A 14,402-nucleotide genomic window follows, 5' to 3' on the forward strand; every position below is an offset into this window, starting at 1 on the left:
GAAAACTTAGGAAAATTAAAAATATGTATTTATTCCATGTTGTGCAGTGGAATAAAATGTATACTATATCTTTTCAAGAGCAGGATATAAAATCTATAACCAACAGTATCAGTTGTACCAAAATTTAAATGGAAATATATCCATACTTATTCACAGTCATCTTGTTTAAAAATAAATCATCTATTTTAAGTAATGAAGTTTAAATACATTACAATAAAGTTATTTTATTTTAATGTAAATGTAACTTTGCCAGATTTTAATCTAGTAACAATTTAGAGAGATACATATACATATATAGGTAGAATATATACTTTTTAAAACAATAACACATATTTTATGATATATAATCGTTTTACCACAAAATATATATACTTCTCAGATATGAAATGAGAGTAATATGAGCAGGAAGACACCACTAGCTGGGACGAGAGTAATGCCTTCACAAGTTAACTTTTATATATGACTTCAGTAACATCGTTATACAAATAAGCCACTTAGTCGGCGTGTTTTGGCAGTGTGAATCTGTAAGACACTGGTTGAATTTCACAAAACTTCCTGAAACTTGACAACTACTGCTTAGCAAGTCTTTGTACAACAGAATGTGTAGCAGCAGGTACAAGTGGGCCATAGTTGCTAATAGCTAAACAGGCACAAAAGCTTTATCGCCTTTTGGAAACTGGACAGAGCAATTAAGAGCTCTGATCTCCTGTTGTTCCTCTCAAGATTTAACATATTCTAAATAATCTTATGTGGAACTCAAAAATAACAGAACAAGATCAGACTAGGGAGATGGCATTTCTGCCAGTAAAATTTTTCAAATCGACACATTCATCCAGTTTCTGACATCGTTCTTTGAGCAGCCATCATCTATCTACTGCAAAATGTGGCTTGGCTTTGTTTTGTCACAAAGGGAAAGAAAAGCTTTTGTTCAGAGCTTTAGAAAAGTTGGTCAGTCTGCATAATCCATTTTCTTCTTAAACTCCGGGAAGTAGCTCATGCTCATTTGCAGTGAAGTGCTGCAGAGGAGTATTTCTCTTATCCCTTCCTTCAAATGAATACCTCACAGACTGGTTCGGCACGTCACTCAACCTCGGTGCATAAGGTGGGCTTCTTGGTGGAGGAACTTCCATTATCTGAGGGGCGGTAGGAAAGTGTGCTCATTTTTGTTGATAGGCTTGAGTGGGATTTGGCCTTTGGAGGAATATATTTCAGAAGCTGGAGAAAATATTTTTTAAATTTTTTCCCCAGAAAGCCATAAAAGAGCGGATTCAGGCAATTGTTGAAATAAGCTATGCAAATAGTGATGGGCATGGCGGTGTCAACAATATCTGAGATTTTACAGTCATGTATAATGCCCAGCTGAATCAATACATCCAGAAAAGTGAATATTTGGTGGGGAACCCAGGAAAAGAAAAAGAAAAGCACAATTGCCATAATTATCTTGAAAATATCATCATTTCTTGGCTTGTTCTTCTGAATTTCATAAGCCTTCTTTAATGTCTTCCATATAAGAGTATAACTTGTAAGAATGATCAGAAAAGGAAACAAGAAACCCAGTATATTCTTGGTTAGGCCCAGCCCTATGGGGAGGGTTGAATTTTGGGATTCGTAATGGAAAGCACAAACTGTGATATTGGTGTTCTCAATGAAAAACACATTTCGGTGGATTATAGTTGGCAAACTAGCCAAGCCAGCCAGCAGCCAAATAAAGATGCAGGTGATTTTGGCCACAAGCATTGTACGCCGAAGGCGGGACTTCATTGGGTGAACAATAGCCAGGTAGCGATCAATGCTTAGACAAGTGAGTAGAAACACACTGGCATAGAGGTTGAAACTGACGCTGCCTGAAGCAATCTTACAGAGGTAATTGCCAAAGGGCCAGCGGTATTCCATAGCGGTGTAGACAGCCCATAGTGGCAAAGTCAGTAAAAAGCATAAGTCAGCCAGTGCTAAATTCAAAAGAAAAACACTGGCCACACTCTTCAGTTTCATGTAAAAGTAAATGACAATCACCACTAAACTGTTTCCAAATATTCCCACCACAAAGATGATACTGTATAAAGTAGGGATCATGACAAATATGTAATTGTGCCTTCCAGCTTTGGGACAGTCATCTTGGATTCTTTTAATACCATCTTCAGTGGTAGAGTTGAGGATCATTTTGATCTCCTGAGTTAATTAGTCTCAGACACAATACCAAATGCACCTGGAAAAAATAAAAACAAAAAGGTAAACAAAAAAACAAAAACGCTAACTTAGAGTTTTAACAAATAGTTGTATTTCTCAATCATAAATACAGTAACTCAACTTTAGCCTTAGGAAAAATAATTAGATTACATTTTCTGAAGAAAAAATATGAACTGATAAAGTCTAAGACTGCACATTTAAATTAATTTTTAGAACATACTGCTTTTCTACAAAGTGATAAATAGCCTCCAGTCAAATGGGAGTGGGGTCCTATGTGCATATACTTATGTAGGTCCTTTGCATTTTTTCTAGAAGTAAATCCTAGCTTTCAAATTAATTAAAAAACATAACATAATCTAAATTTCAGAAAACACTACTGAATTAAATTAGTTATTCAGAAAGACTTGAGTTCTTCCTGAGGTAAGCAAGGCTGATAATTTGTCTTCAACCTTAGAAGTCTGACACATTCATATTTTGTTCTTCAAACCATTTCTTCCATTTCACAATCCTTACTTAGATACAGAAACTATTAGCATCTGCCTTAAATGGGTAGAATAGCTTGCTCTAGGTTAATGAGGAACTGGTCATTGTAGGAACTGATTTAAGAGGAAATAACAGGGAGAGTGCAAGACTCTGGGGAGTAACATTGTTTCCATGGGTTTCCAAGCCACTATAGGAAATAAAGTAACCACTTTATTCTTTAACTTCCAATGCAGTCTAGCAAAAGAGCCTAAATCTCCTAACTTTTGTGCCTGCCAGCCACTTCTGGAGTTAACTCAGAGATGAACCATTTGTATAATGAGAATGTCAAATGAATAGATTAAGTTGGGATCATCAGTAAAACATGTCCTTGTGGGAGCTTGAGACAGCAGCGGTTCTTCAGGGCGTTAGGAAAAAGCAGACGCTCAGGAATGAGTTCCCCAAAGACTTGCACAAATATTTGCTCTAATGTTTTACATGATCAACAATCAAGCTATTCAGTTATGTGATTTAGAAAATCAGCATATTCTGCCCTAGATAAGAGTCCACCAGAAAACCCTTGGTAGGGAGGCTGAAGATGCTGTGAGGGTAAAATCACAGGATGTGATATAGACACGCCCTGAGGTGAAGGTCAGCGCTGGGCCCAGCAAGACTAGCTAGGCAGGGCAATGATTCTGGGTAAAGAGGCTATTGCTGCATCAGAGCAGGTCCCTAGGTGAGATGGCCTTGTAGTGAACTGTCCAGGGCAAGAACAGGAATGGGAATAAGACACTGCTAGTCTGCCTAGGATAGCTGTGTGTGGCATGTGCCTAAGGTAGTGTCCCTCTTGGTGCAAAATGGTGCTGTGAAAGTCATGAGACTCAAGCAGCAAGTTTTAAGAGATTACACTGAAGGCATTCTTCAGTGACCTTTTTGTCTCCGCTAAGGAGGCAGATATGTGCCTATCTAAGGTTTGGCTCCATGTCCTCATTTCATGCACTGTACTCAGCCTTACATAATCTAAATCCCTTTGTTCCCTTTCATTCCCAGGGGCATTGGTATCCACAAAGAAGTAGGTGTCACATCCTCTGTGGAACTTTCCTGACTTATCTAGGCAACTGACTGTTCCATTTTCTGAGCTGTTCTGGTACTTTGGATGCAGGGTTTGGCATTATATTGTAACAGTGTTGACATATCTGTCTTCTCCTCTGCCCTCTCAGCTGCTTGAAGATAGGGCCCGTTTTGAATCATCTTGTTTACTAGTGTAGGCCCTGACATGTTCCAGAAGGCAGATGATAAGTGTCTGATCAATAAGAGAGTGAATGGACAAATGCATGAGCATATAACTTAAAAGCTATGGGTGTAGAGTACGGAGATGAATTTCTTGGGGGTTAATGACATCAATTTACATTCTGCTAACCAAGAATCTCACAGAAAATATTCAAATGTCAAGCTGGGCTTTACTTTGAATAAGAAACCAAAACTAAAACTAAACCAAACCAAAACAGACAAAAAAACAAAACAAAACAGACTTTGGCACTTTCAGAATTCTGTGGTTTACAAAAGCAGAAGATGAAAAGAAGGAATAATTTAGTAGTAACTAGGGCTAATCTCTCAGGAAGGTACGACCTTCCTCACCCAGAAGGAATTCCCCTTGCTCACTTTTTCACCTCATTTTATTGTAGTTACTGAAATTAGACCAATTTAGAAGTATAAATTTATTTAGGCAAACAAATATATTCTCTGTTAAAAAGTAAGTGTTTCAACAAAGGTTTATGGCTAGCAGTCATTTACACCTTAATGTGGATTAATTTACTTAGTTGCTTTTCTTCTAACATCTTGTTGAAATTATTTGGATTTTACCTAAGGAAACATTGGAAATATCAAGGTTAAAGAATCTCACAGATTAAAAGCTGCCTGGGTGAGCTCCATAAGTGAAAACGAGGGCAGAGGTAAATATTTGTTTCGGCTTGAGCACAAGGGCACTGAAAGATAGGAAGGAATTAACTTGATGCATTAGGATCCTTTGGGTGCCCTGAGCTTAAGTGTCTGAAGGCAGGGAGGAAATTCTCATTCTTCTTCTCTCACTAATGTCTATGGGATTTTCCCATCAACTCGGGGAAACTGCTCTTCTATACTGACCCAACTTTGAGGGTACACAACTCATTGGTTGCATTAATCTTGTGTCTAGAGTGACTAGATTTTTATTGACTAGACTGGAATTGTATCATTCATAAAAGAATTTCTATGGGAAAAGGTTTGCATTTGAAAGGGTCAACTTCTAAGCATAGTTTTGGACTCCAGTCCTTCACGATCTGAGGTCAGCCTCTTCTTCAGTTCCTATCAATCCATATTGATTAATATTTAATATGTAGAACCTACTTCTGAACAACTAGGGGAACATCCCTGGAAATTCTAGCAAGGTATTTATTATTTTTAATGAGCATAGCACTTGAGAAACTCTGGATACAACACTGAATATACAAATTAGAAGGATATTTTAGATAAATGCTTATATATAAGTAATGACCAAGCCTTCCTAACTAATAAGGAAACAAATTTGATGGTGGGAGGAAAAAGGGAAAGGAATTTTAGGTGGTTGGAAATGGGAGGAGCAAGTGCAGGAAAGCAGAAATGCAGGTAGTGTATTTAGTGTGTAGTCATTCATCCCACATTCACTGAACACCTATTGTGTGCTGAGGTCAGAGATGTAAAGTGAATAAAATCGCACTCCTCCTCCTTTGAGGCATTCAAATCTAGCTGGGGGGACAGAGCCTTAAAGACACAATTATCTCAGCAGAGGCAAGTGGTTTGTTCTGTGCTCATCACTGACCCAGCGTGGTGGTAGGGGTGAGAGGGTGTGATCAAGGATGCTTCCCAGAGAAGATGGCATGTGGACTTTGCAGCATGTCCTAGAGTAGCTAGAACTTAAAGGCCAGCCGAGATGGAGTAGAGATTGTGTCATCACTTGAACTCTTCCCTCCTTGCAAATGCCTGCAGCGTCATCTCTGGGAAGCTGCTCTAGTCCATTTACAGATATTGCACAACCCTCTGGGCAGGGCATGGGGTCTGAATGTGCACTGGCTGGGAGGGTGACGCAGACTGTACTGGGATATGAGAAATATCGTGCTCTGGTCTGCACCCCTCCACTGATAGGCTTCCTTGGAGAAACTTGGTTCTTATGAAAGAGTGAAAATGGAATGCTCGTGATTGGCAACCTACTTAGATTGATCATAATGAGTAGGAAGGAGTGGGGTTCTTTTTTCTTGGATGCTGAAAGGATGTGATTTTGGTGAGGAATGGAAGGAGAGAGGGGTGTGATCTACAGGAGCACCAAATTTGTGAGCCCCAGAAAGGAGCCACATTTTAGTTTCACCCTGCTTTTTCTCCCAGTAGGATTATAGGCAGGTAGAAGACTGATGAAAGAACAGGACGGTCCATCTCTCCCTGTTTCTGGGACTCACCGTATCTTACAGGCTCTGTGGCTTACATGAATTCCATAGCACCATTTCTTCTTGGGGGAAAGATGATGGGATTTAGAGCCAAAATAATTGTAGCGGAGTCTTCTTTGGTCACTTACAAATCTGTGACTCTGGCTGGAGAGTCTCTGAACATAAGCCTCAGTTTCCTCACCCACAAGAATAGGAGCAGTCATTCTTATTGCACATGAGTATTGTAGGAATTAAATGAGAAAATGTGAAAGCACGGGGTATAGCTTGCAAATAGTGAGTGTTCAATAAGTGGATTTTATTTGAATCTTTACTAACATTTTTGAATGAAGGGCAAGTGCTGACTCAGTCATGGGTCAAAAAAAGCATGAGAGATTAAAAAAGAGATTTATCATTGGTTAGCCCCTTCTCTTGTCATTAAAAGGCTAAAAATACCAAGCTGTTGTTCTTTCAAAGTATGTGTAAGAAATAATCTTAAGCAGCTGAATAAATTTGCCATGAGTCAGGTGGGAACTTTCAGTCTGCTGCAAACACAAGTTTGGCTCACGGTGGCCACGTCACATTCATCCAGTGCTGGCTCTTTTAGCAGTTACCATGAAGTCCTTACAGGTTCCTGGTTCTTAAAAGCAAGCCTAAGAAAGAAGATATTTCTTTCCCTCTTTTTTTTAAATTATAAGAATATTTCCCCAAGACTTTTGATTAGAATATTAATACCTTCTTAAGCTTCTAGGCAAGCCAAAACCAATCTAATTAAGTTGTTCATTACAAGCTCCTTTTTTAATGAGTTTGCAATCTAAAGAAAAAAAAATACCCCATAGTTTCCTATGATAATAGAGAGTACTAAAAGACTAAGTAATTATATTTTAGAATAATCTTCTATCGACGTATCTTTTTTAAATATCAGCAAGAGTAGGCTAGTGTTTGTTAAGTCATTTCCTTAATTGACCATCCTCTTCAAAAGTCATTCTCTTACTTGCTCCTATTTTATTATTCAGGCTTTAGAAAACAACTCTTTCTGCTTCTCTGTGTTTTTTTCACCCAGGAAACAGCCATTAGTCAATATCCATTTGTGAAGTCATTGAATCATAGAAGTTGGCACTAAACCTTTTAGGTTTCTACTTTTTCTTTTTCAAATCCACTTGTTCTTATTTTTGAACCTTCTGTTCTTATGAGATTTGTTTCTACCCTTATCTCCTTAAATATTTGAAATCAAATGTATGTTAAGAGCCCCTGTTCATTGTTTTCCTTTTTGTAGTTCTTCAGGTATAAATTCTCTTTGTTTCACCTGTGGATATCCTTTCTAGGCGTTTGCTGTCATCTTAGGTTTGGTAATCTCTGCTGTGAATTCATCTGTAGTGGGAATTAACCTTCACAGGAGGCCTGAGTATCTCAGTGGTGGTGGCCTGTGAAATTTCTGCATGGGTGTACAGCACTCGATCTGCAAAAATTTTTAATGTAATCTTCAGCCTAGTTTCCAACCCCATGTTTTGTTTGCAGATACTGTAGGTTAGGCCCTCCACCCACTCTCCCAATTTTTGCTGGTATACAGAAGTTATCTAGTCTTTGGTCACAATAGGCAGTACTTTTCCAGTTCCTAGATTCAACCAGGAAACCCAGTTTCAATTGCCTTCAGTACATGAGTCTAATGGTCTTGACTTCCATGCTGGTAAAGTCACTGGAACTTTATCTTAACTATGTTCTTCTCTGGCCCCTGCAGTCTCAGTTCTAATTCAGAGCTGTGACCGGGTGTTTTATGTATTTAGAGAAAGAAGGGTAATGTCCATGGCTGCTTAGTTCGTTGTCTTTATCTTGACTGGAAGTTGCCCTGGACATCATTTAGAGATAATAGTTAAGTTGCTTTGGCCCAATAAGCTTTGGATCATAGTCTTGCCCCTCTTCATGCACCCCTCCCCCCATTATGCTCTCTGATGAAGCTTCTGAGCCTTTCTGCACTGCATTCTTCTCCATGCTGGGAATCCTGACAGCCATGAAGAAGAGAGCCTAGTACCATGGGGCAAGTGACCAGAATTGCTTGTGAGTCAGACACATAGGAGAATGCCATGCTCTTGGTTGGCAACCCTAGCCTAAATTCTCTATGTGAAATACTTTCCTTGGGGATGATTTTGTTCACTTCTGTAATTCCTGGATGAATATTTCCCTTGAAACAGAAAATTTTTTTATTAATGCTGTAATAATTAAGTACTTCAGATTCAGTTGCCTCAAACTTAATGTATGGTTGTGTGATATGTTTAAGTGGTAAACAGTGGTTTCTGGCCCTCTTCCCAAGTCAATATCATCCACAGTGACCTGCCCACACAAGAAATGAAAACTGTAAGCTGCTTTCTTATTTATGCACATACCAACTGTAACCCGCTGTGGTGATGGTGGTTGAATGCTTGTCATCCTCAACTAGCCTTCCCTTTTGCTTCTTCTAAAATAGTGCCAAGAACCTTAAGAACTCACCTTTATAAAAGGAAATTCAGAAGTTTCTTTCAAGTTAGGGTATAAATTTCAAGGAAAGTTAAGATGTGGATAAAATGAGAGTTCCTATGGCCAGGATTCTCACCTGGCCATGGCTGACTAAGCTCACTGCATACCTGTGGGCAATACATGGCTGTTGACTTTATAAAAAGAGCTCTGCCCAGTGCTCTGTGTACAACATGATGGCAGGGCTGCAAGGCTGCAGGGAAGCAGAGCAGAGGCTGGAGTGGTGGCAGCGCCGAGGACAGAGGCCCAGAGGATGGCTGTGTGGGATGGCTGTGAGGACAGAGGGGCCCAGAGGACAGCTATGCAGACAGAGGGGCCCTGAAGCAGAGACTGGCTTGCTGCATATGGACTCGCTCTGAGTGAATGGGATTCTAGTGACTGACCTGCCACCTGGAAATAAAGTTGGGTATAGCCCTTTCATGCCAAGAACGTTTTGCTGTCAGTTTCTTTGGTCACGCTGAAACCATAGTGAACTTGCCCGGGGCGGAAACCCATTGGCAAGACAGATGTTCATCCTAAATTTTTGCTTCTTGGAAATTCTTCAATACTTTAATATGAAATAATGCAACACTAAACTATAATTAAAATTCTCTCCACTCCAGAAACTCCTACTTATCATATAGTTTAAACAACTCAGTTGTGATGAATATCTGAAGTACCCTGAGCAACCCCCTTCATTCCTATGGTATTTCTTCCCACCCTTTTCTATCCTGTTTTTGTTGTATGATTTTTTATCTTTTATTTTGAGAAGAGAAGAGAAACAGTGATGAAAGATATGTGAGTAAGTGTAATCATGTGCTTAAAAATCTTCCTTTTGACTTGTTGGTGTTAGTAGAAAAAATTCCTGTTACATTAAATACAGAGGGCTGTGGAAGGCTTCCTGGAGAGCCTAAGAAGAGTGGTGCTCCAGAGAGTAGGAAAAATAAAATCTAACTAGGAAGAAAGCTTGTATATAAATGAACCCCTGTTCTCTTGTAACCCCAAATTCCTCAGACTTATGGACTCAGAATTTCCCTGAAGGAATCATAACTATGTTTCAAAGGATCAGTATCTTGGTCAACAGGGAGGAAGCATCATTTTTTTATGATAATGACTCTTGGAGACTGTTCCCAAGCTTTTCTTTTTCAACAGATGAAGAACGTAGCTCCTATGTGGGCATCTCAGTCAGCAACAGCTGCTTTATCTGACTTGTGAGCAAAACCCTAGATTTCATACATGAAGCCACATTTGCTTCTATGAGACTTTAAATCAGCAGCAGAAACTGCTTCTCTCATTGCAAATTCCACTTTAAGTGGTGTGAGTAAAGTTACTGGGAAGGAAAGGAAGCACTAATTAATTTATACCCTTAAGAAATTATGATGATATTATAGAATTTATACATGCTATGAGTTTTATGTTAGAGATTATTGGCCACATGGCAATTCATTTAAGATTAAAGTTTTTAACATTATACAAATCACATAACCATAAATTTTAAATGAAGCTAGAAGAATTAAATATTCAGTATATTGTACATGATTCCCCAAATTGCCCACTGTCCTGATTGCTGTAGGAATATTCTTTGAATGATAGCATATAAATTGGTCCTGTATAATGTGTAAGGAGACTGGGGTTCTAATTTTGGCTTCCTCACTCACTAGTTAGATGACCTTGAACCACTTAGTTTCTCCAGATTTCTGTATACTCAGGGAGCTGGTACATACTTAAAGACATTTCCTGAAATACTGAAATTTCATAATCTCTCTTTTGAATAGGTATATATCTTTTGAAGGCAAAGGCAATAAATGGTTTGATAAGTAAAAATGACCTGACAAATCACTGAATCAACCAACTGTCTATATTGATATAGAAATTATAAACACAATGATTTAATACCATTCTATATTTAAATATAAGAACTTTTTATTAAAAAGATGAAAATAATTTTACCTTTTACTGAAGATGAATAAATAAATTCCACATAAGATTATTAGAGTGACAGTGGTTTCCCACCCCTCACCCCCATTTTTTAAAATTAACTATGTACTCAAAGAAATGTTTCCCTAGCACAGCATTTGGATAGCTGGCTGTGACCCCAGCTTAATGAGGTCAAGATCTGGGCCCTATCTAGACTGGCTTTTCACTACACTTATGGCCAAAGACTGTAAGCCTCTCAGGAGTCCCCTGTATTACTCATTGGTAATTCCAGGTGAAAGGGTAAAGACAGATTGTCTCATGGTTGCAAATCAAAATTAAAAGCATTCCCTACAGTTAGGGAACCAAGATTATCATCATCCTATGAAGAAAGCAAGACAATTTTTCTTGAAATTATTCAAGTATTATTCTTAAAATAACTTGCAGGGAAAATTGAAGTTCCTGTGGCCAGGATCCTCACCTGAACTTAAACTGCTTGATGATGTAACTGGCCTACTGCTAGGCTACTGCTTCCATACCTACAGGCAATGAGCTATTATTGACTGAGTCACTATGAGAAGAGCTCTGCCCAGTGCAGAGAGGAAGGAGGATTAGACCCACAGACTTTTGGATGCAGATGTAATTCTAATGCTTGACCTATTGCTGGGAGGACAAAGTTGGGTATAAACCCTTTCACCCCAAGAATGTTCCACAGTCATTTTTTTCAGTCTCACTGAATCCATAGTGAACTTTTCTGGGGCTGAAACCCACTGGCAAGACAACTGGCGATGTCGGCAGGATTTATTGTAGACCAAAGAATGGAACAGGCTGTCCTCATGGGACGAGTGTTTCAGTGAGCTGCTCCTATGGATGGGGTGACATTTGAGTGTCCCCCAGTGGACATGTGGTCTTACATGGATTGCCTCCTAGAGGACTGGACCCCATCCCAAGACTGGAGAGAGATGGAGGTGATGCCTCAGGCAGTAAAGTTGGCTCTCAGCAAAATAGAGAATTTGTTAAAGATACAGAGTGCCTGTGAGGTGGTGAGAACTGTGGGGTGCTTTTTTCTCACAATACTGAAAAAAGCCATAAGGGAGAAAGATGTCCCCTTGCAGGAAACATGGGAAGAGGCAGCACGAGAATGTGAGCTGCAAGGTGCTGCAGAGGAGGTAAAAAATTTGTTGGTGACTGAAATGGCATCACTATGAGGTGCTGGAGATGGTAAAGGATGTCATGGTAGCCCAAGAGGAAGCAGCATGAGAGGGAGCAGCACGAGAAGCAGCAGCATGAGAGTGCAAGCTGCCAGGTGCTGTGGGGCCGGTGAAGGATGTAGTGGAGCTGTCAGCCCCAGAAATGAAGGAGGAGCCAAGGTTTGATGAACAGGTCGGGGGTGGAGGCCCTGCTGGTGCCGGAGGCATCAGCCCCTCCTTGGTTGAAACCCCACCTGGTTGAAAGCCAGTTGAAAGCCTGCCCAGTTGTAAAGAAACAGCAACCGCGGGTTCCTCCAGGAGAGGTGCAGCCCCCTCCCCAGGTCGTGGAGCACTCTATGCTCTGCTCCTCTACTCAGACTCACGCAATGAAAGCACACAAGGAAATACAGTCTGCTACCTGAAGAAAGAATTTAAAGGGCCCCATGAAGGTCACAAGGACCCAAATGTGGGTTAATTTGATAAAGGCAGGAGCAGACAGAGTGAAACTGGATGGAAAGTCTAAAATAATTTTACTGGAGCTGTGGCAACAACTGAGACCGAAGCAGCAGTTTCAGGTGCTGAGGACAAAGAAGCAGAAGCTAGAGACAAAGTGACAAGACCAGCTTGTGTGTCTGCAAGTCTTTCTGATGGAGAAGTTGGAGAATCTTCCTTACCCAGGGACCATTGCAGAAGATTGAGGGGCACATAGATTGAGAGGCAAGAATCCTGGAGGGGCTGAGAGTGGAGAAAGTGGAGGTTCCTATGTCCAGGATTCTCACCTGATCCTGGTCGGCTAGCTCACTACACACGTGTGGGCAATACATTGTTATTGATTCTATATAAAGAGCTCTGCCCAGTGCTCTGGGCTGCACAGCTGCAGGAGAGCAGAGGCTGGAGTGGTGGCAGCGTCAAGGACAGAGACTGAGACGGCTGCGGGGGTAAAGAGGCCCAGAGGCAGAGACCAGCTTGCTGCATGCAAACTTGCTCTGCGTGGATGGGATTCTAGTGATTGACCTGCCACCGTGGGAATAAAGTTGGGTATAAACACTTTCACCCCAAGAATATTTGACTGTCATTTCTTCGGCCACACTGGATCCACAGTGACCTTGTTTGTCCAGGGCTGAAACCCATTAGCAAGACATAACTCATACAAAATGAACCTCCTCTTAGATTCTCTGTGGGAAAAATAAAACTTTTTCAAATTTAGCAAGTTTAATGTGGTTCAGTTGCCCATATATAAACATAAAGGTGAAGGCAGAGTATTATAAAAGAACTTGACAATAATGTGTTATTTAGAATGATATTCTGAAGTATTACATTAGACATGTTCTGAAGAGTGAAATGGACTTTTAAATTCATTTAAGAAAATGAATTCTGTAAGGGTAATATTTATCTGATTTTATCATCGAGTTACTGTTTTTCAAACCCAGTTTTGTATGCTATTTTTTTTTTAACATTAGAATGCTGTAAAAAACAGAGAGAGAACAGTCTGGCAGAGAAAGCAGTGGACTAGAGTCCTATCAGGAGCCTGTTCTGTCGCTAATCATTGCCATAACCACACAGGTAATCTCTTTATCATTCCTTAAATATTACAAAATATTTAGATGAAATACCAACACCTGGTCTCACCTCTATTTCATAATTATTAAAGGTAAGAAGTGAGGTCTTAGGCAATATAAAAGAACTTTGAAAATATAACCTTTCTGTAATGTAAGGGTAAATGAAATAAATTTAATGAAAGAAAGCTCAGAACTCCAAAAGATTAATGGAAGTTTTTCATTCAGAAATATTTTTCATTGTTATAATCTAATGCTTTTATTTTAGGAATTATAAAAAGGCGATTGATGTTGACAGAAAGGTAAAATAGTAGATATTGTACAGCTTCTACATTTAATACTTGGGATGGCGAATGTTTGGGTACAAAGTGGATCCCTCAGACTAAATCTGATGAAGAGATATATTTCCTTAGGCCCCCAAAGCATTTACAGCTTTTGGGATTTGAATCCTCTGTCAATTACTAATCCCAACACTCTCTATTTTCTGATTCTTTAGGTCAGTGCTATTCAAAAGAAATATAAGCCACATATGCAATCAAAACATTTCTAGTAATCACACTAAAAAAATAAAAATAGGTGAAGCTAATTTTGATAATATTTATTTAATCCAATATATCCAAAATATGATCATTTCAACATGTAAGCAAGATAAGAATTGAGATATTTTACTTTTTTTTCTCATATGATGTCTCCAGAATTCTAGTTTGTTTCCAGCACATCTCAGTCGGAACTAGCCACACTTCAGGTGCTTAGTCATCACGTGGGGCTGGCCACCAAACTGGCGCTTCCCTCATTTGTCGCCTACCTGGCTCTTCTAGCAATGGTTCTGAAAATGTCAGATCCCACCTGAGACCTGCTGAATCAGAACCTCTCTGGGCAGGTCCATCAATCCATGGTTTAATGAGTCCTCCAGGTGATTCTGTTGCACACTGTTTTAAAATCAATGCCCTATTTTCATCTTAATTGCAACTGTGGTTTATATGCTGATAATCATGATTAATAGGCAAAACCAAATTCAACAAACAACAAAGGGCCTTCAGCTAAAATGTTTTCATTTTACTTGTTTAAGGCACCAAAATTTGGATTATAGCACCTTGAGAATTTCTCATTAAATTGTGTATTTCTTTCAAACACTCAGGACTGATACAGTTAAAGGGGTGCCCAATAGGATGTCATCTAGT

At 39.5% G+C, this 14,402-nt stretch overlaps 1 protein-coding gene across 1 annotated transcript in view; it reads right to left on the reverse strand.

Moving 5' to 3' along the window:
- Positions 1–208: 208 nt before the first annotated feature.
- AGTR1 (angiotensin II receptor type 1) overlaps positions 209–14,402 on the reverse strand; it is a 48,402-nt gene continuing 34,208 nt past the window's right edge. The window contains exon 3 of the mRNA XM_017647113.3: positions 209–2,206. Coding sequence (XP_017502602.1) covers positions 1,081–2,160 — 1,080 coding nt within the window. The 5' untranslated portion in view covers positions 2,161–2,206 and the 3' untranslated portion in view covers positions 209–1,080. The remainder of the gene's footprint in view (positions 2,207–14,402) is intronic.

Source organism: Manis javanica, chromosome 3, assembly GCF_040802235.1.
Source record: "Manis javanica isolate MJ-LG chromosome 3, MJ_LKY, whole genome shotgun sequence".
NCBI lineage: Eukaryota > Metazoa > Chordata > Mammalia > Pholidota > Manidae > Manis > Manis javanica.